A 20297-nucleotide genomic window follows, 5' to 3' on the forward strand; every position below is an offset into this window, starting at 1 on the left:
CGCTCGTCGGCGGCGTCTCGCGCGGTCGGACCGACCGCGGTGCACGTCTGTCTTCGAGAAGGTTCGGAGGGCGTGATCGCCGGCGGGTGGCCGCCGGTGGTGAAAAGCTTCTGGCTATTAAGATAATTTATTAGCCGAAGCAAAATATCGCAACAGCAAGTTTGAAATTCATGCTTCAATATATGACGTTATATATCAAGAACAATAGCACAGGATATATGTTTAAGAAGAAACTGAGTACCAACTATAGCAATATAACTCGATGGCGATAAAAATGGCGGAGCGGAATATATTGTAAAGAGAAGTATGAAAAGTTCAGGCGTGCGATGGCATTTGAGATGTACCGGGAGTAATGGGCTAGACATTTGAGATGTATTGGGAGTAACGGGCTAGACGTTTCTTGCTGCATTTAATTGAACGAGTGCGCATCAAATCAACACAGAATGTCTTGATCGAATCCTAAATTTGGAAGAAAAAAAGAAAGAAAGCACAAAGAGCAAAGGCACCGTACGTCAAAGTGCTAGACAGAACAAGCCGCATTGGTCCGTGTACATCGATGCAAGAAAAGACCTGTACAAATCAGTCAAATTCATGTCATCGTTGTTGCAACACCATATTCGGTTCCGAATCGTGTAAAAAGTGGCTCCAGAAGTGGAAGAGGGAATTTTGGAAGCGTAGCCATTTGTGATTTCATTCCGCGTTAGCGTTTATAATTTGTTCGGTTGCCACTAGTTCCTCACGAGGGGGATAGGCTCGAATCTGCCGAAGCATCTGTAACCGTTTAGTGCCATTTGTAGGGGAGGTCCAAGAGAAGCAAAAGATTCTTAGTGAACATGGACGCTTTTCTAGCCATAAGTGGGATAAAACCGCACAAGGTAGATAAAATTTAGGGCGTATTTGGTGCAGCTTCTAGCAGCTGCGACTTTTTCAAATATCAACTTGACGCAGCACTGTTCATCGGAGCCTATTTTCTCTAACATCCTCCCTCTCACAGATAAAGGAGTAGCCGGTGGAGTCACAAATTGTGGCTCTTCCGGCTCCGGCTCCATATGAGTACTACGCGCTACAGTGCCATGTTAGAGGGAGGAGCCAGAGCCCCTGAGCTCGGCCAAACTGATCTTATTCATGTTATCCAATTTTATCAAAAGCTGTGGATGTTTTTTCTCAAATATAAAAGAATTTTCTTACTGCAAAATACATGAGCTTACTTGGCAGCTAAGAAAGGGAAGCATGCATTTCTTTTCCTTGCAAATAATAACAATGTGAAGTCAATTTCGCAAAAGATAAAAGCAAAAAAGAATTCAAAGCCATTTTTTACAATTTTTTATTTAGTACCGGCGTCGAGCGTGATCCCACCTGTACCCACCAGAACCATTTCTATTTCTACAGCAAGTCGTTGCCTCCAAAAGCAATTCGTGGCAATCTACACCACAATTCCACATGCTCACATCGTTAATGACGAAGACTGATCTGTATTGTTTTCTTGACGATGAAGACTTCGCTAACATCTATTATTGACTCATCATCACAAAACAGCAAGATCGGAATTTAGGTTGCTTTGCCATCTAACCTAAATATTAGTACATCTACATCCCTCAGTTGGTCATTTTTAAAAGGTTGTACTTTGTTAACTTTCACTAAAGGCTAAATACTTCAATAAGATTATATTTGGCAAATAAGCTGATGTTCATGAATCTTTTTTACTTAAAGGCTGTACTTTTTGTTAGAAGGATTTCTACAAACAGTATTTAACTTGTCAAAGTTACGTTTAGTAGTAGATTATATTGATATTCAAATACCCCTTGTTTGTGAATATAGGAGTAAACATCAACATCTACAATTCAAACGTTCTACAAATAAAATTATTGAAAGACTTTGTTAGCATCTACTATTGCTGACTCCAGTTAAACATCTACTCCTCCCCTAATCAAAATATTTTTCACTATTGACTTTTTCTTACAACTTTAACTATTCGTCTTATTCAAAAATTTATTGTAAATATATAAAAAATTAAATCATGCTTAAAATACCTTTAATAGTAAAATATATCACAAACAAAGTAGATATTATTTACATAAATTTTTAAATAAATTTTTGAATAAAATGAATGATTAAAGTTATAAAAAAATTAAGAGCGATAAATATTTTGATACCGACGGAATAGACCGAATTCATAGCCCATGTGTACACCGCATTTATAGCCCATGTGGTTGCCCGTCTTTCTCGTTTGACATATCACCTACTAGTACTAGTATACTCGAGTATAGACCTGCAAACTAGTCATTCTAGAACGTCACATGTATCCATGAGACCATGATCGCTGTTTGTCCCGCCACCACCGGCCGGGCCCCATTGTGTGTGACGTCACGGCAGCGGTCTGCTGGGCTGCTGGCTGCTGCCTCGCTTGTGCGTTGACCGACGTGGCGATCGCCGGTGAGGGAGCGACCTCTCTCTAGAATCTTCCATATATAGTGCGAGCTTTTCAAACCGAGGTCTTGTTTATATCCTATCAAAATTCCAACTTTTTACGCTCTCTCCATCACATCAATTTTAGGACACATGCATGGAGCAGTAAATGTATGTAAAAAAATAACTAATTGCATAGTTTAATTGTACATCACGAGACGAATCTTTTAAGCCTAGGGTTAGTCTATGATTAGATAAAATCTATCAAATACAAACGAAAGCGCTACAGTACCAAAAGTTATAAAAATTTGGAATCTAAACAGGCCCTGACTCGGCCTAGCTGTAAAGTTATACGATTTTGTGCTTACGAAGGGAAAAGGCGAAACAGAGCTTGCTTAGGAATACACGAATACACAATCTGTTCAATTTAAGAGTTATTTTTGTAATGGAGTACATATCTTGAAATTCAAAATGCATATTTTTTAATTTAAAAAAAATCATATTTTGTATGTTTGATTTTCTTTTCTGAAACACAAAACTATCGCATACACATGGGCGGACGCAGCAGGGGGGCAGCCGGGGTGAGCGCACCCCCTACGCGCGGAAAGTCCACGGGTACCTCCCGTCGCACCACCTCCCGCTGGAACGTGTATTTGCCCTGGAGACTCGTACAGCTCCTGCTGCTTTGTTTGTTGGGTCATAAAAATTGTATTATTGCTTGTTGGGCCACAGCCCACAGGCCAAGCCCCAAAAGGCACTGGCCACGATCAGCCCAGCGCCCAGCCGCATATAAGCGTATTCGATCCGTATTTAGCCACGATCGCATGACTCTCCGTCTCCCCCACAACGCACGATTGATCGGTTCAGTACTCTAGCGGCGGCGCGGCGCCTGGCGGCAGGATCAGGAGAGAACCCTACGGGCTACGGCTGCAGATCGGCGGGCTCACGAGCGGTAAGACGGCAAGTCAGAAGTACTTCGAAGCCTTGATGATCGGATGATAATGGAACGCTTTCAAGCCATGAATAAAAGGAGAATGGCATTGTCCACTACTCGTATTACTACTACTTAATGATAGCAACTTAGTGAAACATAGGTATATTGTGTTTTTCCATTGTTTGCCACTATATATACCATTTTAAATGAACTTAATTTTTGTCCACTAGCACCCCTCAATTTTGTTCCTGCGTCCGCCGCTGCGCAGACATACATACATACATGCACACTTTGTTCATGTGACCACTTCCGATATATTAGGTAAGCATTTGGAGATGAGAAGTCATCACAACACACCTTGTTGTCAGTCACATGTTGCCTACCACTATAAGAGCCATTCTAAAATATATATAAATATAAATCCTCACATATATACACGCACGCACCACGTACTTCTATAAACACCTTGAAAAGATGGACCGACAAATCTTTATATAGGCCACTTAGCAGTAGAAAAATAGCATCCCTTATTTTTAAAATAAATAAAAAAAGAGAATCGAAACTAAGTCCATGGCTTCAACCTGAATGTATAGATTCCATCATGAGAACCAATTTTAAAATACGAGCATCCGTGTCACACTATGTTTAACTTGCATAAATATTGTTATTAGTAATCCATCGATGCAGGGCATACTTTGATTTGAATAAATCAAACTCTCTGATTATAATGTTCATTTTACAATTAGCATCCTTAAATTCGCGTTCAAGGATTTTTTTTGCACGAGATTCTATCATTAAAGCGCCACATTTGAAAGTGCCAGGTGCCAGTGTGCTGCCCACTCATTGAATGGCAGGCACTCGAGTGCCCAACTGTCCTCCTATCCCTCGCTCCGCCCCCACCGTCCGTACGGGGCAGAATCACCCACTTCCAGCCCCGTTCCGAACCATCCAGAAGCCCAGTCGCCTCCACGCCCGACGGACGGCCGAGATCCACCCCCTCATTCCATCCGACGGCCCATCCGGCCCCGCCCCTCATTCACCGCGCCAGCTCGCCAACTTTTACTGCTCCCATCAAAGCCGCGCACGCGAAAAGCGCGCGGCGGGGGCGGCGGTAAAAAAAGAAACAGCAAGCCGCGAGCGCCTCCGCGTTTCGAACGGAAAGGGGGAAAGGAGAACAGGGAGAGATCGAGAGAAATAAAAAAAAAAAATCCACCGGCTTCTCGCGGTCTCCTTCCAAACCCTAGCGCCGCGCCGCCCCGGTCCCCACCTCGCCGCCGCCGCCGCCGCCGCCGCGCGCCCATGGCGAAGTCGCGGCCGCCCAAGCGGATCCTCGAGTCCTACACCATCAAGGGATCCGACAAAGTCATCAAGCGTGAGGCCCTCCCCTTCTTCTGATCCGGAATTCGCGGGGTTTTTTTGGAGATTTCTGGTGGCGAGGCTTGTTCGCGAGGTATGCGGGGTGGGGGGACTCGATTTCCGGGCCCTGGGACTCGCGGGGTGTTTGCCTCGGGGTGGATTGATGGCGCCGGAAATGGTCCTGTCAATCGGGCCATTTCGATCGCTATGTTTCGGGTTGGGAATGGTATTTACGCGGTTGTGCTTCTACCGTGGTTATTTCGGTTGTTCGGTGCTCTGGTCACTGCGCAGAACTCGATTCCTAATTGTGGTTTGAGATCAATTGGCACCGTGAAGGCGCATTCTTCGAGGGGGATTAGCATCACAGTGCCAGTTTAACAGAGCTCTGCTCTGGTCGCTGCAAACTTCCTTTTGCAATTCTTCTGTTAGCGGCGAATTAAGTTTGTTGGAAAGTTCCGGATTCAGTATTTGTGGATGTGCCTATTGCGCCTTGGCATGTGTGTAAGAACAAGCTCTATTTTTACTTAGGGTGGTTGATACACTTTCTTTTATGACTTAAGTGCTCTTGGATTAGATTATCCCCAGCTCACTAGTATCTTCTTGCCTCAGCATTCGCATTACAGCTTGAAATCCGGCACATGAACACTGTTTTTGCTACAGTAGTTCGATCATGCTGCATTAGAACAGTAGGAGTAGTTTTGTTTATGTTAATATTTCTCATTGCTTTGATGAACAACGCTCCTTTTGCATTTGATTGATTCTCTAGTTTCTTCCAGCTGGCGATTGTGTGCTAATGAGAGCATATGATACATCAAAGCCACCCTATGTGGCAAGAGTCGAGGCAATTGAGGCAGCAGGATCTCGTGGCACAAATGTGAGAGTACGGGTGCGATGGTATTATAGGCCTGAGGAGTCCATCGGTGGGAGGCGGCCTTTTCACGGTTCCAAGGAGGTCTTCCTTTCTGATCACTATGATGTACAAAGCGCTGACACGATTGAGGGGAAGTGCAATGTCCACAGCTTCCGTACTTATACAAAGCTTGATTCTGTCAACGCTGAGGATTTCTTTTGCCGCTTTGAGTATAAATCAGCTACAGGCAGCTTCGTGCCCGACCGGATTGCTGTGTAAGAATTCAGTTAAATTTTTTTTGCGATTACATCATTTTAAATTTGCAAGCTGTTGCAAGTTCTATATTAAATTTGCAAGTGTTTTTCTCTTACTGCCTCTAGTCTGAAATAGATTATGCTTCAGATAGTTAGCTTTAGTTTTCCAAAGTAGCATTTCACCCTACACTCTCCTCTATTGGTTTGCTTATTGGTATTGGAGTTATATCAGTTATAAAATTACTAGTAGTAGAAACATTTATAAACCATATGTGTATTTTTCCCTTGTATTGTGTGGATAGGGTCATAGGGTCAAAATCATGAGTATCTTGAATTGCAGTGTAGATGATACTTGTCCTTATTTTGGTATCATGTCCTTTGTAGATGATTTTCACAAGTTGCTCCAGGGATTCCACACATGCTTTTCTTTTAGAAGGGGTAGTTGTTTTCTGTTTAAGGCCATAATTTTGATAAAGTTCATATATGATCTTGCATTGGCATGCACCTGCATGTACTGAATAGGATTTATTCATTTCCATGTTTTTCTTAAAGAGGTGCTATCAATATCTAATATGCAAATGACATGGAATGATGGAAATCCAATCATCTTCTCCAGTAACTGGTATTGGTTACCATTACCATTGAGGAAAATAAAAGAGGCACAGAAAGGTTCATGCTGTTTAGAAAAATGTTTGTTTAGGCCTTCTATTGGGTATTGGTTCCTTGTTCCTTGTGGAAGCGATATTCCAAACAATGCCCCTGCAGTATGTTGTTACATTAAATCATCCTCTTTGTTTGATTACGAAGGTGACCCATGGAGTTAGCTACCGACAATTACAAGGGGGTAATGGGGTAGATAGAGAAATTAGAGTTTGGGGATCACAGTTAGAAGCGAGGATATTTCTTGCTTGGTTTTGAAATAGACACATGGCCTCCTTGAATTGTGGATGCAGATCCTCAACTTTTCGTAACAGGACCCAGTTTCCTAATTCTCCTGTGACTCTATTTCCTAATTACCTGCAGCTACTATTAACCTAAGCTCATCAACTCCGGTCCTATTATTCCTAGCTGAACTGAGTTCCTCCTGGACTCTCTTGTGATCCTCCACCTCAAGGTTCTTAAGGTGTTGCCTAGGCGTCAAGGTCAGATTCAACTTCAGCCCTATTACTAGTGCTAACCAAACTCAAAACTTAATGACTCCTCCCAATCTTCCTCCTGTGCTACTCTGTGTATGGAATGTGGGCTGCTACTTGTCTGCCTTTCCCTCTTATTCTGGCTGCTTCTTGGGTTCGAGCTGACGACAGTACAACATATCTGATATTGTGATGATTTTGGAAGTCATAGATGAACTAACAACATTTATTTTACTCCCATTGTTATTATAAAAAAATCCCTGTTATTGCTAGCCTTAGGCTACCTTACCTATTTGCAGGTCTGATTTATGCATAGTTCTTGAATCTGAATGATAATTTTTGTTTGTCTCTCATCGCTTTTGTAACACATGTGCCAGGTTTTGCAAGTGTGAGATGCCATACAACCCTGATGATCTTATGATCCAATGCGAGGAATGTTCTGATTGGTGAGTATATTGATGAAGATCAAACAGAAACTGGTTTCTCAGTCTTGGTAAAAGTTTTGTTGATACAACATGATAATACTTATTTTCTTCTGGTGCATTTTTAATGTCAACAGATTGTTTTGTTGGTCTGTGAATAGGTAGATTTGGTTTATATGTTTGCGATTAGGTAAAAGATACGAATTTGCTGGTAGGAAACCATTGGGTAATGCAAAAGTAACTAACCTGAACTGTACCAAATTGGCCAAAACTGAGTTACTTTGCTTTGGTACTTTTGTATGGTTTGTAATATAATGCAATATGATAATCGCTGCACTTCCTCCACTGAGGATCAAGTATGACAAAACAAAATAAAAATGACATGTTCATTGCTAAAATGAAGTGCGCTATTCACCTATACTGAGTTCTGTTCTCAAATTCTTAGGCAGGTTGTCATTTTTGCTTTCATGCGTTTCACATGCATATCTCAGTAGAAATTGTCCCCATTAAGACTTAAGGTCAACTTAAAACTTTTTCTGGACACCGATCCATTCACATATCTGTCTGCGCGCGCGCGCGAGTTAACCAGCACTTTGTGCTATATAAGTACACGTGCTGTAACTGTTACTTCTATTTTCCAGGTTTCACCCTGCTTGCATTGGGATGACTATCAAAGAAGCAAAGAAACTTGAACATTTTTTCTGCCAGACTTGTACGGCCGAAAACGGGAAGATGGCAGAGAATTCCCATGAAGCTACAGCGCAGTCAGAAGAAAAGGTAAACGTTTTGTGATGGGATTGCTGCTTATCATTGATGCAAATTTGTTTTTGTTATTTTAAAGTTACAATGCAAATGGGAATTTGTTGAATAATATATAACTTGAAATGATCTCTTCAGCCAGTGGAGTCAAAAAGACGGAGAAGGTGATGGCCCTGCTGTCTATGAAAATTCTGCGCGGTTGTACAAAAGCCATCTGAGGTCTGTAATGCTATTTGTTGTCGCAGTTTGTGGCTCCGGGGTCCCCCAAATGTCAGGCACACGCTGTACATAGTAGCTTGCAACCTGATCAGATTGTTGTATTAGAGAGCATACTAGGATTTGCATAGCGTCGGACTATCAGAGTATGTGTAGGGTATGTATGGCAGTTATACAATGCCAGCATCAGGTGATCAAACTTCTCTGGGCATTTTAGGACTCCTGCATCATCCAGCAATAATACTGCCACACAGCTGGGCCTGGCCAGTCATCGTGTTCGTTCTTGGGAAAACTTCGTACCGTCATGTGAACTCTGAAATTCTCCATGTAATGCAAAGCATCTCGGTGTGGTACCTGCAAAATTGTTGCTTGGAATTGTGGAATTGGGAACCACCTGGTCCGTTGTCTGGTTGCATGTTTTGCGTAAAATTCTGTTGGAGGAACAGTAATAAGGAAGGGGTTGCCCCATGTGCCTGATTTCTTCATTTTAAGGGCCTGTTTGGATCCTTTGCGAAAAGGGTAAATAGCTAAAAATTTACTCTTTTTTTTTCATTTGGACCCAAACACCATATGGCAAAAAGGAAACAGCAAAAATAGATAGCAAAAGGAAACAGCAAAAAATTTGCTCTTTTTTTTCCATTTGGACCTAAACACCCTATGGCAAAAAGAAGAAAAGAGGTTTACATGAGCTTTTGTCAAAACTTTTGCCATTTGGATCCAAACACCCCTAATAGCAAAACTTTTACCACTTTTGGCAAATGGCAAAATTTTTGCCTTTTTACACTTTGGATCCAAACACTGCCTAACATCTTCAGCCAAACGATCGGAAATGGACGTCATCTATTGATCATATACTTCGCTCTTAGAGTATCTTCAAGAGTGCCTAAGAATTGGCTAAAAATTAGAGTCCTAAAATGCTGATTTTGGAATCTTGCCAAAAACTATTGGAAGAAAAAAATAACTCATCCACTAACAGTTCCTAAAAAAAATTTAGTTGCTGCCACATCATCCATCCGTGGGCCCATCATTTATATTTTTCTTATGACTCTCCCTCGCCTTTCCCCCTCTCTATTCCTAGCACGGTGCTGTTCTCTCTCCTCTGTTCTTTGTTTTTCATCAAGCAAATCAGCAACAGTTCCATCTTTCTGTCCTCCGAGTTTGGCCAAATATCACCGTACTTCTTTCTCTCAATCGAAGCACCCAATCGGCAGCTAACAGCTCTCCTCTTCCTTTCTAATCCAAGCTCCACAGATACAAGAGCCCAGCATGCATGCTCCTCATCGATCTCTGTTCCTCTTTGCACTGCTTCCAAATCAAAGCAGCTAGCCAAGCACTAAAAAACCACCCACGCCATCTCCCTCGTCTTGGATTACTTCCAACCAAAGCAGCTCGCGCTCCTCCCTCCCTCTATTCTTCTATACACCAAATCAATCTGTGGTTTTAGATCGGAAGTCAAGCCGCATCTTCCAGACCGAGCACCCTGCGCCACATCTTTTATCCCTTCTCTCTGCATGAGCAAAGCAGGCAGCCAGCCAGCCGAAGAGCAAGTCAAGACGATCTCTCTTCCGCACCAGTCGTCCTCCACCTGCAAGCCATGGCGGCCTGAGCAACGCGACGCCAGCATTGCCCGTGGAGTACGGATGGCTCTTTTGCCGGTGTCGCCCCTAGAGCCTTGCGTGCCTGCAGAAGGAGCACGGAAGGGGAGAAGGGAAAATGGCGTGTAGGGAAGACATCAAGCAGAGTCGCAGACGGGAGAAAAACCGACGGAATCGGCCAATTGGGAGCGCAAGCTAGCGGCGTAAAAATGGCTCGGTTGGCCGCTACTATTGGGCGCGCAAGAATATTGGACACCGTTTTTGGCACCTGTTGGAGCTAATGTTTTTGTGTTAGGTTCCAAAATTGATTTTTCGTAATGCATTTTAGGCACTATTGGAGATGCTCTTAGTGTCATTCTCCACGCGCGCAGGTTGTCAGGTTCCTTACCCCGACAGCCGTCTCATGTCCACTACCACTCTGTCAAGTGTATTTATTTACAAAACGGTATTTGAGAAGAAAATCTACATCACTCTGTCAAGTGTATTTATTTACAAAATTTTATATTAATCACCTAGAAAAATTGTCAGTTCAAGACACCTGAATCCTAGTGCATTAGACAAACGTGGTCTCGAAATTTCTTCCTTGGTAACAATTGTCTTTTCAACTGCTCCCTCCGTCCCTAATTATTAGTTGTTATGACTTTTCTAATCTATAAATATATTTATATTTAGATGCATAGCAAAGTATATAAATTTAGAAAAATTAAAACGACTGATAGTTTGAGACGGAGGGAGTAGTTCTTTGCAGGGGTTGCCTCTACTTGAAATTCTAATTAAATTTTGAGTCAATGTTTGACAAGGTCATGGTTTAATAAATTGGTGCCTTGGTGGGCAAATGTGTCAAATTTTAACGACGATACCTTGGCAGATTTGGAGCCTGGTTAGTTTGATTCTAAACTTTATCTTGCCAAAATTAGGGTAGGTCAAAATATTGATAAGAACTTTTTGTCAAAATTTTGACAAGTACTTTGTGAGCTGGGCTAGATTCCAACCAAATGAGTGCTAAAATTTATAGTTGCTAAAACTTTGGCAAGGTAAATTTTAAAACCAAACCAATCAGGCTCTTGATGACAGACCAAACACACTTTATCGCTGCGACTTCGAGGGGATTAGGCATATCGCTTGTTGTAGAAAGAAGTGTGGTTCCATGCTAGGACTAGGAGTCCAAAATAGCGGCTTGATAGCAGTGGTGGCGGGTGCCACTGAAGGACCACTGGTCTGAATAACATGAAGTCAAAGTTGCAAATATTCTTCCTCTTTTTTCCCTGTTAGTATTCTTTTAGACTAATGAATGAGTATTAAGAAAGGCACAAATGTCTTGTACTCAACAAATCCATACTGGTCTCCTCCGGCTAGCCATGATGATCAATGAAATGAGTTAGGAGCACGTAGGCATGTAGATATGTTTCGTCTTGGTATTTGCTGGCAAAAAAGTGGAAAAGAAAATTATCAGTAAGCTAAATGACACACAAAAAAAATTTCATCAACCAGAACATGGATATGATATTGATGCAATATCTTTGACTAACTATATATATATATATAATATGTATAAGAAAGAGTTATATGTCCTGAAGGCTTTTCTCATAATCATAATGACTCTAGTAGCATTAATCCTGTGTTGTCAATTATGTGAGATACTAGCGATAAAAATTGCAAAAGTTTAACTCAAGACAAATCAAGATGGAGTTATATTTATGATTATAGTGAGTATATATTACTATGAAATGTGTTTCAAGATGAATTTATTAACATAAACGTATGTTTCAATTTATGTGAGATTTTAGGTGTTGATGATCAAAACCAAAATTGTCTTATGACAAAACCGAATGGACTTACATTTAGGATACAAGGTAGTAGAACATTACAAGCTAAAATTGAAATTTTATTTGTAAAGGTTATTATGCACAGTATCTCATTTTTTAGTGAAACGCCAAAGTTTTTTTCTTGGATTTTCTGATTTTCCTTTTTTTAATGTTTTCCCAACGAAGAAGCTCCCAACTCCTAAAGGGCCTGTTTGGCACCGCTTCTAGCCCAGCTTCACAGCAATTTTAAGCGGTAAGGCTGCCAAACGCACTGCTTCTAGTCCAGCTTGCTCCAGCAGCGCTTGCGGACGGTCTCACAAAACGCGCTTCCTCCAGCAGCTGCAGCGGACCAGCTTCTCCAATCCTCCCGAGCTCCCGTGTCTTCCCCGCGCTGGGCCTCCCCGCGCCGCCCCCTCCCCCGCGCCGGCCGGCCTCCCCGCGCCGCCCCCTCCTCCCCGCGCCGCCCCCCGCGCCGGCCGGCCTCCCCGCGCCGCCCCCTCCCCCCGCGCCGGCCGGCCTCCCCGCGCCGCCCCCTCCCCCCGCGCCGGGCCTCCCCGCGCCGCCCCCTCCTCCCCGCGCCGGGCCTCCCCGCGCCGCCCCCTCCTCCCCGCGCCGGGCCTCCCCGCGCCGCCCCCCGCGCCGGCACTCCCCGCGCCGGCCGGCCTCCCCCGCGCCGGGCCTCCCCGCGCCAGGCCTCCCCGCGCCGCCCCCTCCCCCCGCGCTGGGCCTCCCCGCGCCGCCCCCTCCTCCGCGCCGCCCCCCGCGCCGGCCGGCCTCCCCGAGCCGCCCCTCCTCCCCGCGCCGGGCCTCCCTTGCGCCGCCCCCCGCGCCGGCACTCCCCGCGCCGGCCGGCCTCCCCCCGCGCCGGGCCTCCCCGCGCCGCCCCCTCCCCCCGCGCTGGGCCTCCCCGCGCCGCCCCCTCCTCCGCGCCGCCCCCGCGCCGGCCGGCCTCCCCGAGCCGCCCCTCCTCCCCGCGCCGGGCCTCCCCGCGCCGCCCCCGCGCCGGCCGGCCTCCCCGCGCCGCCCCCTCCCCCCGCGCCGGGCCTCCCCGCGCCGCCGGCCCGCCGCGCCGCGCCGCTCCCCCGCGCCGGGCCCCCCGCGCCGCGCCGCGCCATCGCGCCCCCCCCGCCCCCGCGCCACTGCTTATTTAATTTGTGTTGTTAATTATTTTATTATTAGTTTGTTATTATAAATGCATAAATATACATCTATACATACTAAATACATGTATTCAGACAATAGGGAGAGTATTTCAGTCATTTCCCACTTATTTCAGCCCATTTAATAAGCAGTCTGCCAAACATCTAGCTTCCATGTATTCAGACAATAGGGAGAGTATTTCAGTCATTTCCCACTTATTTCAGCCCATTTAATAAGCAGTCTGCCAAACATCTAGCTTCTGACCAGCTGCTTCTTCAACCAGCTGCTTCTCTGGCCAGCTGGCTACCAGCTGGCTTCTGAACAAGTTCCAGCTGTCCCAAACAGGGCCTTTAGTCAGAGCTAACGTCTACAGCCGCATTCTCCAACAAGACCCCTCAGTTCCCACTTCGTAGTCGCCGTGGCTGCGGAGCTTGCGCAGCTGTTCAAGCAACCGAACTGCAGCCTGCAGAGAAAAGGTGTGTTCCCCCGTCATTCTTGTTCCCCGATGATCTTTCAAAAAGGCAAAAAATTCCTGTTCCCGGTTGCTCTTGTTCAACTTCTGCTTCGTTTCCCCTGCCATTCTGGGAGAAACAGGCGTCAGATTTCGAGGGTACGTGTCCACCTGAAAAAGAAAGTTAGGTCTTGCGTATTGCTGCTAGTTAGTTAGAAACTGTTGGATTGGGAGTTTTGGGGATCAAAATCCCTAGGATTTAGCCTGAATCTGGCTAAATCTCAAATATTCTTGGAGCCTAGTAGATCCCACATGAAATAACTTTTGTGTAGTCACTATAAGTAGATGCATCTGTATGAAGACTCGAATAGCAACTAGCATGACCAAGATATATTCGTGTGCTGATAAATGTGAAACATTTACTCTCCTGATCTTCTGTAGTTCTGTTTCCTTGTACTTATCTGACTTTGATTATACATTAGATTCAATCTCAATAGGGGCTGCCTGAAATAGATTGGAGAAAAAAATTGTCAGATATATCTTTAATATGATAATGCAAAATTTAAAGTAGTTCAAGGGTTAAGCTATGGATTTTGCTAGAAAATAATGGTGCGGGTGTTTTCATTGTATTCAGCGATGTTATTCTTTTTTCCTACTACATTTATGCATGTATCTGGTTTTTTTCCCTACCTGCAGGATTGAGCCCACAAGAAAGTACCTCACAAATGTTGAATCACTAGGAAGTAGGAACTGTTTCTGGAATCAAAAGGTGAACATGGCAGAAGCTCTGGTCATAGTGGTTCTCCAAAAGATTACCTCTGCACTTGGAGAAGAGGGATTGAAAATTATTGGTTCTAAGCTACAGAAGCAGCTACCAGACGTACAAGAAGTTACCAACACAATGAGGCTACTCCATAGCGATTTCTTGATGATGCAAGCATTCATAAGTCAAGTAGACGTTCACAGGTCCACTGACAAGGTACTGGAGGCATGGCTGGAACAGGTCAGACAAGCAGCCCATGAAGCCGAGGACGTTGTTGATGAGTTCATTTATCTTGTTGGCCAAATGGAAGGAACGGACAGTTTTCTAAAGAGAGCATTGAACCAAGCAGCAGATGTTAAAAAATGGCGCAAGCTTGCAGCACAGGCTAAATTCGTGGAGGATTGTCTTCAAAAGATTACAGAGATGAAAAAGAGGTTTGATGTATCAGCAACAGATAGTAGGAAAGATAATGCGTCGAGTTATTCTTGTAGACTGCAACATCTGTCTGAACATTCGTATTTGAATGATGATGACGATTTTGTAGGGAATGCAGAAGAGGTGAAGCGCCTAACAGAATGGTTATCTGATGTGAGGAAAGATCGTACTGTAATCTCAGTATATGGAATGGGAGGGCTGGGTAAAACAACTATTGCTAGTAGCATCTACAAGAAAGAAGAAATTAAAAGAATGTTTATCTGCCGTGCATGGATATCTGTCTCTCAAAGTTACAGGGTCAAAGATCTCCTCAAAAGAATCCTACTGCAACTCATGTCAAAGAAGGAGAATATTCCAGATGGTATTGATACCATGGACTGCGTGAATCTGGTCGAACTGCTTCAAAGATATCTGAAGGACAGGAGATATTTAATTGTGCTGGATGATGTATGGAGTAGGGACTCTTGGCCTTTACTAGATAGTGCATTTGTCAAGAATAACATTGGGAGCCGAATAGTTATCACAACTCGAATCCAAGCAGTGGCATCCCTAGCGGATGGAAACCGAGAAATGAAACTTAGTTTATTACCAAAGGAGGAAGCGTGGACCCTTTTCTGTCAAAAAGCCTTCGCAAGATTAGATGACAGAAGTTGCCCCCCCAATCTTAAGGCCTGTTCAGAAAGAATTGTGGATAAGTGCCAAGGTTTGCCACTGGCTCTTGTTGCTTTAGGGAGTCTTCTATCCTACAAAGAAATGGATGAGCATGGGTGGGAGTTGTTCTATTGCCAACTTAGGTGGCAGCTGAGTAATAACCCAGAGCTGAGCTGGGTTGCTAGCGTTCTGAACCTTAGTTACAATGATCTCCCTAGTTACCTGAAGAATTGTTTTCTCTACTGTGGCATGTTTCCTGAAGACTATCATATAGAACGGAAGCGGCTAATCAGACTCTGGATTGCTGAAGGATTCATTGAGGATAGAGGACCCGAGACAACATTGTCAGACGTAGCTGCATGTTACCTGAAGGAGCTTGCTGATCGTTCATTGCTTCAAGTTGTTGACAAGAATGAATATGGAAGGCCAAAGAGGTTCCAGATGCATGACCTTGTGAGGGAGTTATCTCTAACAATATCCAAGAAGGAAAAGTTTGCTACTACGTGGGACCATCCTAACTCAGACTGCAATTCTGACAGATCTCGTCGACTTTCCTTGCAGAAGGATGGTAATTTAACGCAAACAGTAACAAATTCAGCACAGCTCAGGTCTGTCATCGTGTTTGTGGAGGAAGTCTCGCCATCTTGGTTCAAGGACTGTTACCCAAACTTTAGGTTGTTGAGGGTCTTGTCCCTTAGGCACTGCCATATTCAGAAAATACCAGACAACCTTTCTAATTTGTTTAACTTGCATTACCTTGACTTGGGATACACAAAACTGAAGGAGATACCAAGATCTATCGGGAAGCTTGGCAATCTGCAAACTCTGTATCTCAAGGGTTCTGTAATGGAGTTGCCAAATGACGTGACTCTGTTAACAAAGCTTCAGCACCTAATTATAGATGTTGGAAGGTTTGGAAGTTCAGCAAGTAACAAAATATGTCGCCTGGAACATCTGCAGGCTCTGAAGAACATAGAGGCCAATAGCTGCATGGTTAGAAATCTTGGATGCTTGACTAGGATGAGAAGCCTTGGCATTAGGAAGGTGCTAGAATCCTACAACACAGATCTGTGGACCTCAGTCAGCAGGATGACAGCTTTGACTTCCTTGTCTGTGATCGCAGCTGACCGTGACAGAGATGTTCTTGATATGTCAGACTTGAAACCTTTACCATACCTGGAGAAGCTTATGTTAAGTGGCAAGCTGGACAAAGGAGCAATTCCTCCTGTATTTGGCCACTTCCCCAAAGTGAAAAGTTTAAGGCTTTGCTTTTCTGGGCTCCGTGAAGATCCACTTTCTTTGCTCTCCGCCATGTTTCAGAATCTAGGCCACCTCAATCTTTACCGCTGCTACGATGGTACGAGACTGACATTTCGTGCTGGGTGGTTCCCTATGCTCAAGCATTTGTACTTGAGCTCCATGGGTGAGCTGAAGGAGGTCGACATTGAGGACGGCGCCATAAGAAGCTTACATCGGCTAGAGCTGTGGGGCCTGAAAAGCTTGACGTCCGTGCCTGAGGGCTTTGTGCACCTTAAAGCACTCCAGCAGCTGTGCATCGGCTCGATGATGCCTGATGAGTTCAAAAGAAGGTTAGTAGGACGCGATCGATGGATTGTTGAACACATCCCCTACATTGGAGATCCATGATCAAGATTCAAGAAGCTATTCTGGTGTAAACATCATATGTCTTGTAAAATAGTAAAGCATCATGTGTCTTGTACCACTCAAAGTAGATCGTGATTATATTGAGTGCGTAGTTGCATCCGCGCATCGGCTGATACCGTACACGATTCCTGATAGTTGTGTGATTTTTTTTCTTGTTTCATTTTATGAGACTTCTTGCTGTAACCTGTTGTATCTTGTCATTCCAAAGTGCCAGCTAATGTATGTGCTGTTTCATGCTTCAATAAGCAAAACTGTTCTTCAAATGACAGTGCTATCGCTTGACGCCCTGCTTTTCAGAAAAATTCGGTTGTACGACAAAAACTCCAAAATAAATTTGCCTTGGTTTCGGTAGATTTATAGCATAAACTTTTTTTTTGAACGAATATAGCATAAACTTTTTCGAGAGCATGTCTGCCTAAGATGGCACGAGCAACTCGAGCAAAGGAACCATGAGTTCTCTCTAAAAAAATGGCACCAAGCTGATAGATCAGTGCAGTAAAGCTGATAGATTTATAGCAAAGAAATAACATGATCTGTGAGAATTTCGCTGGATTTTTTTTCAGTGCCGAAACAGAATCAATCCTGCAGGAACTACACAAATTCTTCGCTGATCGAGACCCCATGGGAGGGCACTCCACCGCAGTCACACGCGCCCCTCCCTCTCCATCCAGCAGGGTGGCAGCTCCGAGATGGAAGGGGAGGACGGCATGGCGCGGCGCGCGGCAGCGGCGGCGAGGCTTCTACGCCGCCTGGGCCCGCTCGCCGCCGCGCTGCCGATGCGAGGTGATTTGGTTTGATTTGGGGACAATGCGGGCGCTGCGCTCGCGGGCGGCGGTGGCGAGGAGTCGGGGCCTTTGAGCACGGTGAAGCCGACGCGGGAGAGGGAGATAGTGTACGACGTGTCGTCGACGGGGGGAGCACGTCGCCGGTTGGCACAAAACCGCCGCCGCCGCTGCGGAGGTGCGTTTGCAGATAACCCCCTAAATCGGATCGCGACTAATAATCGCGATCCAAACATTTACAAAACCACCCCTTATATTTTACATTAACCCCCTAAATTGGACCGCGATTAATAGTCGCGATCCGAATGAGGGGTTTATATGTAAATATTTGCGATTATTTGCAAACAGGCCCCTCGTCGGGTCTCGACGCTTGGCGGCGGAGGGGCTGAGGCAGAGACGAGGCTCCGGCGGGTCCAGGCGACGCCAGAGGCAGCAGGACGACAGGCCCTGCCGCTAGAGGGACGCCCTGCTTCCTCCACGAATGAAGCTAGCGGTGGAATCAAGGCCAACGTGACAAATGAAGCGGCGGTGTCGCTTGCTTACTTGAACATGACAATGCCGCCGATGAAGGTGGTCCAGAGCCCGGCGCCGCATGCGGTGGCAAAGGCGAGGAGGTGGACCAGCCTCTTGGCCGCCGCTGCAGCGGAGCTGCCGTTGCCGGAGCCGCCGAGGTGCAGCGCGTCGGGCGCGAAGAGGAACCCCGCTGCGAGGAACGGCAACGCGTCAGGAACCGCGCCGGCCACCCCATCGCGGCTCGCCTCGCGGAGGACGGATTTGGACATTTTTCAGGCAGCAGGAAGCCTGCGAGTTGCAGGGGCTCTTGTCATTTCTTCAGACTCAAGCTCAGATCACGATTCACGACATGAGCTGAGATGGCCATTTTTAACTGCCTTTCTTGAATCTTGGCTTGTAAAATCTCAGGAATTTGTTAGACATTTCCACCTGCTTGCACTCCTTGGAAGAGCACAAGTCTTGAGAATAAGAAAATATTGACACATTCACAGTGAGGAATAAAATACATTCTTCTGTATTTCTTACAGTTTAATCGCTTGCAATCATTCCAACAATTTTCAGTAATCCGGTACCTTTTCTAACTAAATACATATGTATCTCTCTACCTTTGTAGAGACGGAAGCACCAAGGCAATCACAATCCTCCCAAGGAGTGCATGACTACTTTTTCTCCGTAGAAACCTTGGCTAACTTCAGAGTTCGTTGTCATCAGCTAACAACAGCACCTTCAAAGCATGGCAAAGCCCTCAGTCAGACAGTCACAGCCTCACAGGTCGAGCTTGCTGGACAGGAGTGGATGACCAGGGGTCCAGGCTGCCGAAGGAGACCATGCTGCCTAGGGACGAGAGCCCGTGGACCATCCCAAACTTCCGGCTTATCGCCCCCAGGGCGGGGCTCCTCTTCGCCATCTCCGTCCTCTTGGAGTGTCCGATCTCGCTGCCAATGCTGAGGTCCTCCATTTTGTACTCTTCATCATCATCTGCGCAAGGAGAGCAATTCAATAGCCGCAAGAGAATGACGGTACAAAGAGTAATGCTCAACCAACCAAAGAATAAGGCACATTTTTTTTTGTGTGTAATCCCTGTCCTACTCAGATGACAGAATTACGTTGTCATCATCTATTTCAGCAATCAACATACTCAAACTATAGTTCTCTGATATTCTGTGTAATTAGCATTTGGCAAATGCAAAACTAGAGGTACATAAAAAGCTGAAGGCCATGAACAGAGCATTTTACCTCAACAATCATAGGTCTGAAGACCAGAAGGTCGTTTGACGACCAAGGACCGAAAGAAGGAATCCAAGCTGGTAGCGCTTAATGGTTGATGCCGTCTTCAAGGGGTGCAGATATGCGAATGCTGCCACAGTTCACAGATATCTCTGAACACACTGGTATCAACCTGAAGTACATTGGGAACATTTTCCCCTGCAGACTCCTAAATTGTTTCCTTGACAAGTACCTTTAGAATAGAGAAGATTTCTTCAGAACATTGTCAAGCTTCATACTATGCTCTGAATGGAATAATCGACATGCACAGTGGTATATCCACACATGGTGGTATTGCAAGAACAATATATCCTAGGTTTTACCTTTCCAGTGGACTTCTCTGTTCTCACTATAAAAAGATAATATGTACACAGTGTAAAAGAAGTTGAAGGTATACTTGAACATCAGAGCATAATACATTCTTTTTTTTTCTCTCTCGAACATGAATGAAGGTATAAATGACGACTTATCTCTAACAATATCCTTAAACGAAACATGGGACCATCCTAACTCAGACTGCAGTTCTGATGGATCTCGTCGACTTTCTATGCAGAAGGATGGTAATTCAGCAGAGCTCAGGTCTGCCATCTTGTTTGTGGAGGAAGTATCACAATCTTGGTTCAAGGAGTGTTACCCAAGCTTTAGGTTGTTGAGGGTCTTGTCCCCTAGCCCTAGACACCGCCATATTCAGAAAATACCAGACAACCTTTCTAATTTGTTTAACTTGCATTACCTTGACTTGGGATACACAAAACTGAAGGAGATACCAAAATCTATCGGGAAGCTTAGAAATCTGCAAACGCTGTATCTCACAAGGGTTCTGTAATGGAGCTGCCAAATGACGTGACTATGTTAACAAAGCTTCGTTACCCAATTATAGATGTTGGAGGGTTTGAAAGTT

The 20297-nt window shown here is 45.0% G+C and overlaps 2 protein-coding genes across 5 annotated transcripts; both read left to right on the plus strand.

Annotated features, from left to right (window-relative positions):
• The first annotated feature begins 4439 nt into the window (after positions 1-4439).
• On the plus strand, positions 4440-8705 carry LOC112882555 (chromatin remodeling protein SHL-like). 3 transcript variants are annotated; one of them, XM_025947635.1, is made up of 5 exons: positions 4440-4712; positions 5473-5821; positions 7311-7379; positions 7997-8132; positions 8253-8705. In XM_025947635.1, the coding sequence occupies exons 1-5, from the start codon at positions 4640-4642 to the stop codon at positions 8280-8282; spliced, it is 657 nt and encodes a 218-aa protein (XP_025803420.1). In that variant the 5' UTR covers positions 4440-4639; the 3' UTR covers positions 8283-8705. The 3 variants fall into 3 exon arrangements, with proteins under 3 accessions (XP_025803420.1, XP_025803421.1, XP_025803422.1); XM_025947636.1 differs by having other exon boundaries at positions 4650-4790; XM_025947637.1 differs by lacking the exon at positions 4440-4712 and adding an exon at positions 4815-5197.
• Positions 8706-13231: 4526 nt separating this feature from the next.
• On the plus strand, positions 13232-17077 carry LOC112883204 (disease resistance protein RPM1-like). Of its 2 annotated transcripts, none has more exons than XM_025948465.1 (2): positions 13232-13346; positions 14018-17077. In XM_025948465.1, exon 2 carries the CDS (start codon positions 14097-14099, stop codon positions 16815-16817), a length of 2721 nt encoding a protein of 906 aa, XP_025804250.1. In that variant the 5' UTR covers positions 13232-13346; positions 14018-14096; the 3' UTR covers positions 16818-17077. The 2 variants fall into 2 exon arrangements, with proteins under 2 accessions (XP_025804250.1, XP_025804251.1); XM_025948466.1 differs by having other exon boundaries at positions 13346-13480.
• Positions 17078-20297: the final 3220 nt, after the last annotated feature.

This window comes from Panicum hallii, chromosome 2 (genome assembly GCF_002211085.1).
Source record: "Panicum hallii strain FIL2 chromosome 2, PHallii_v3.1, whole genome shotgun sequence".
NCBI lineage: Eukaryota > Viridiplantae > Streptophyta > Magnoliopsida > Poales > Poaceae > Panicum > Panicum hallii.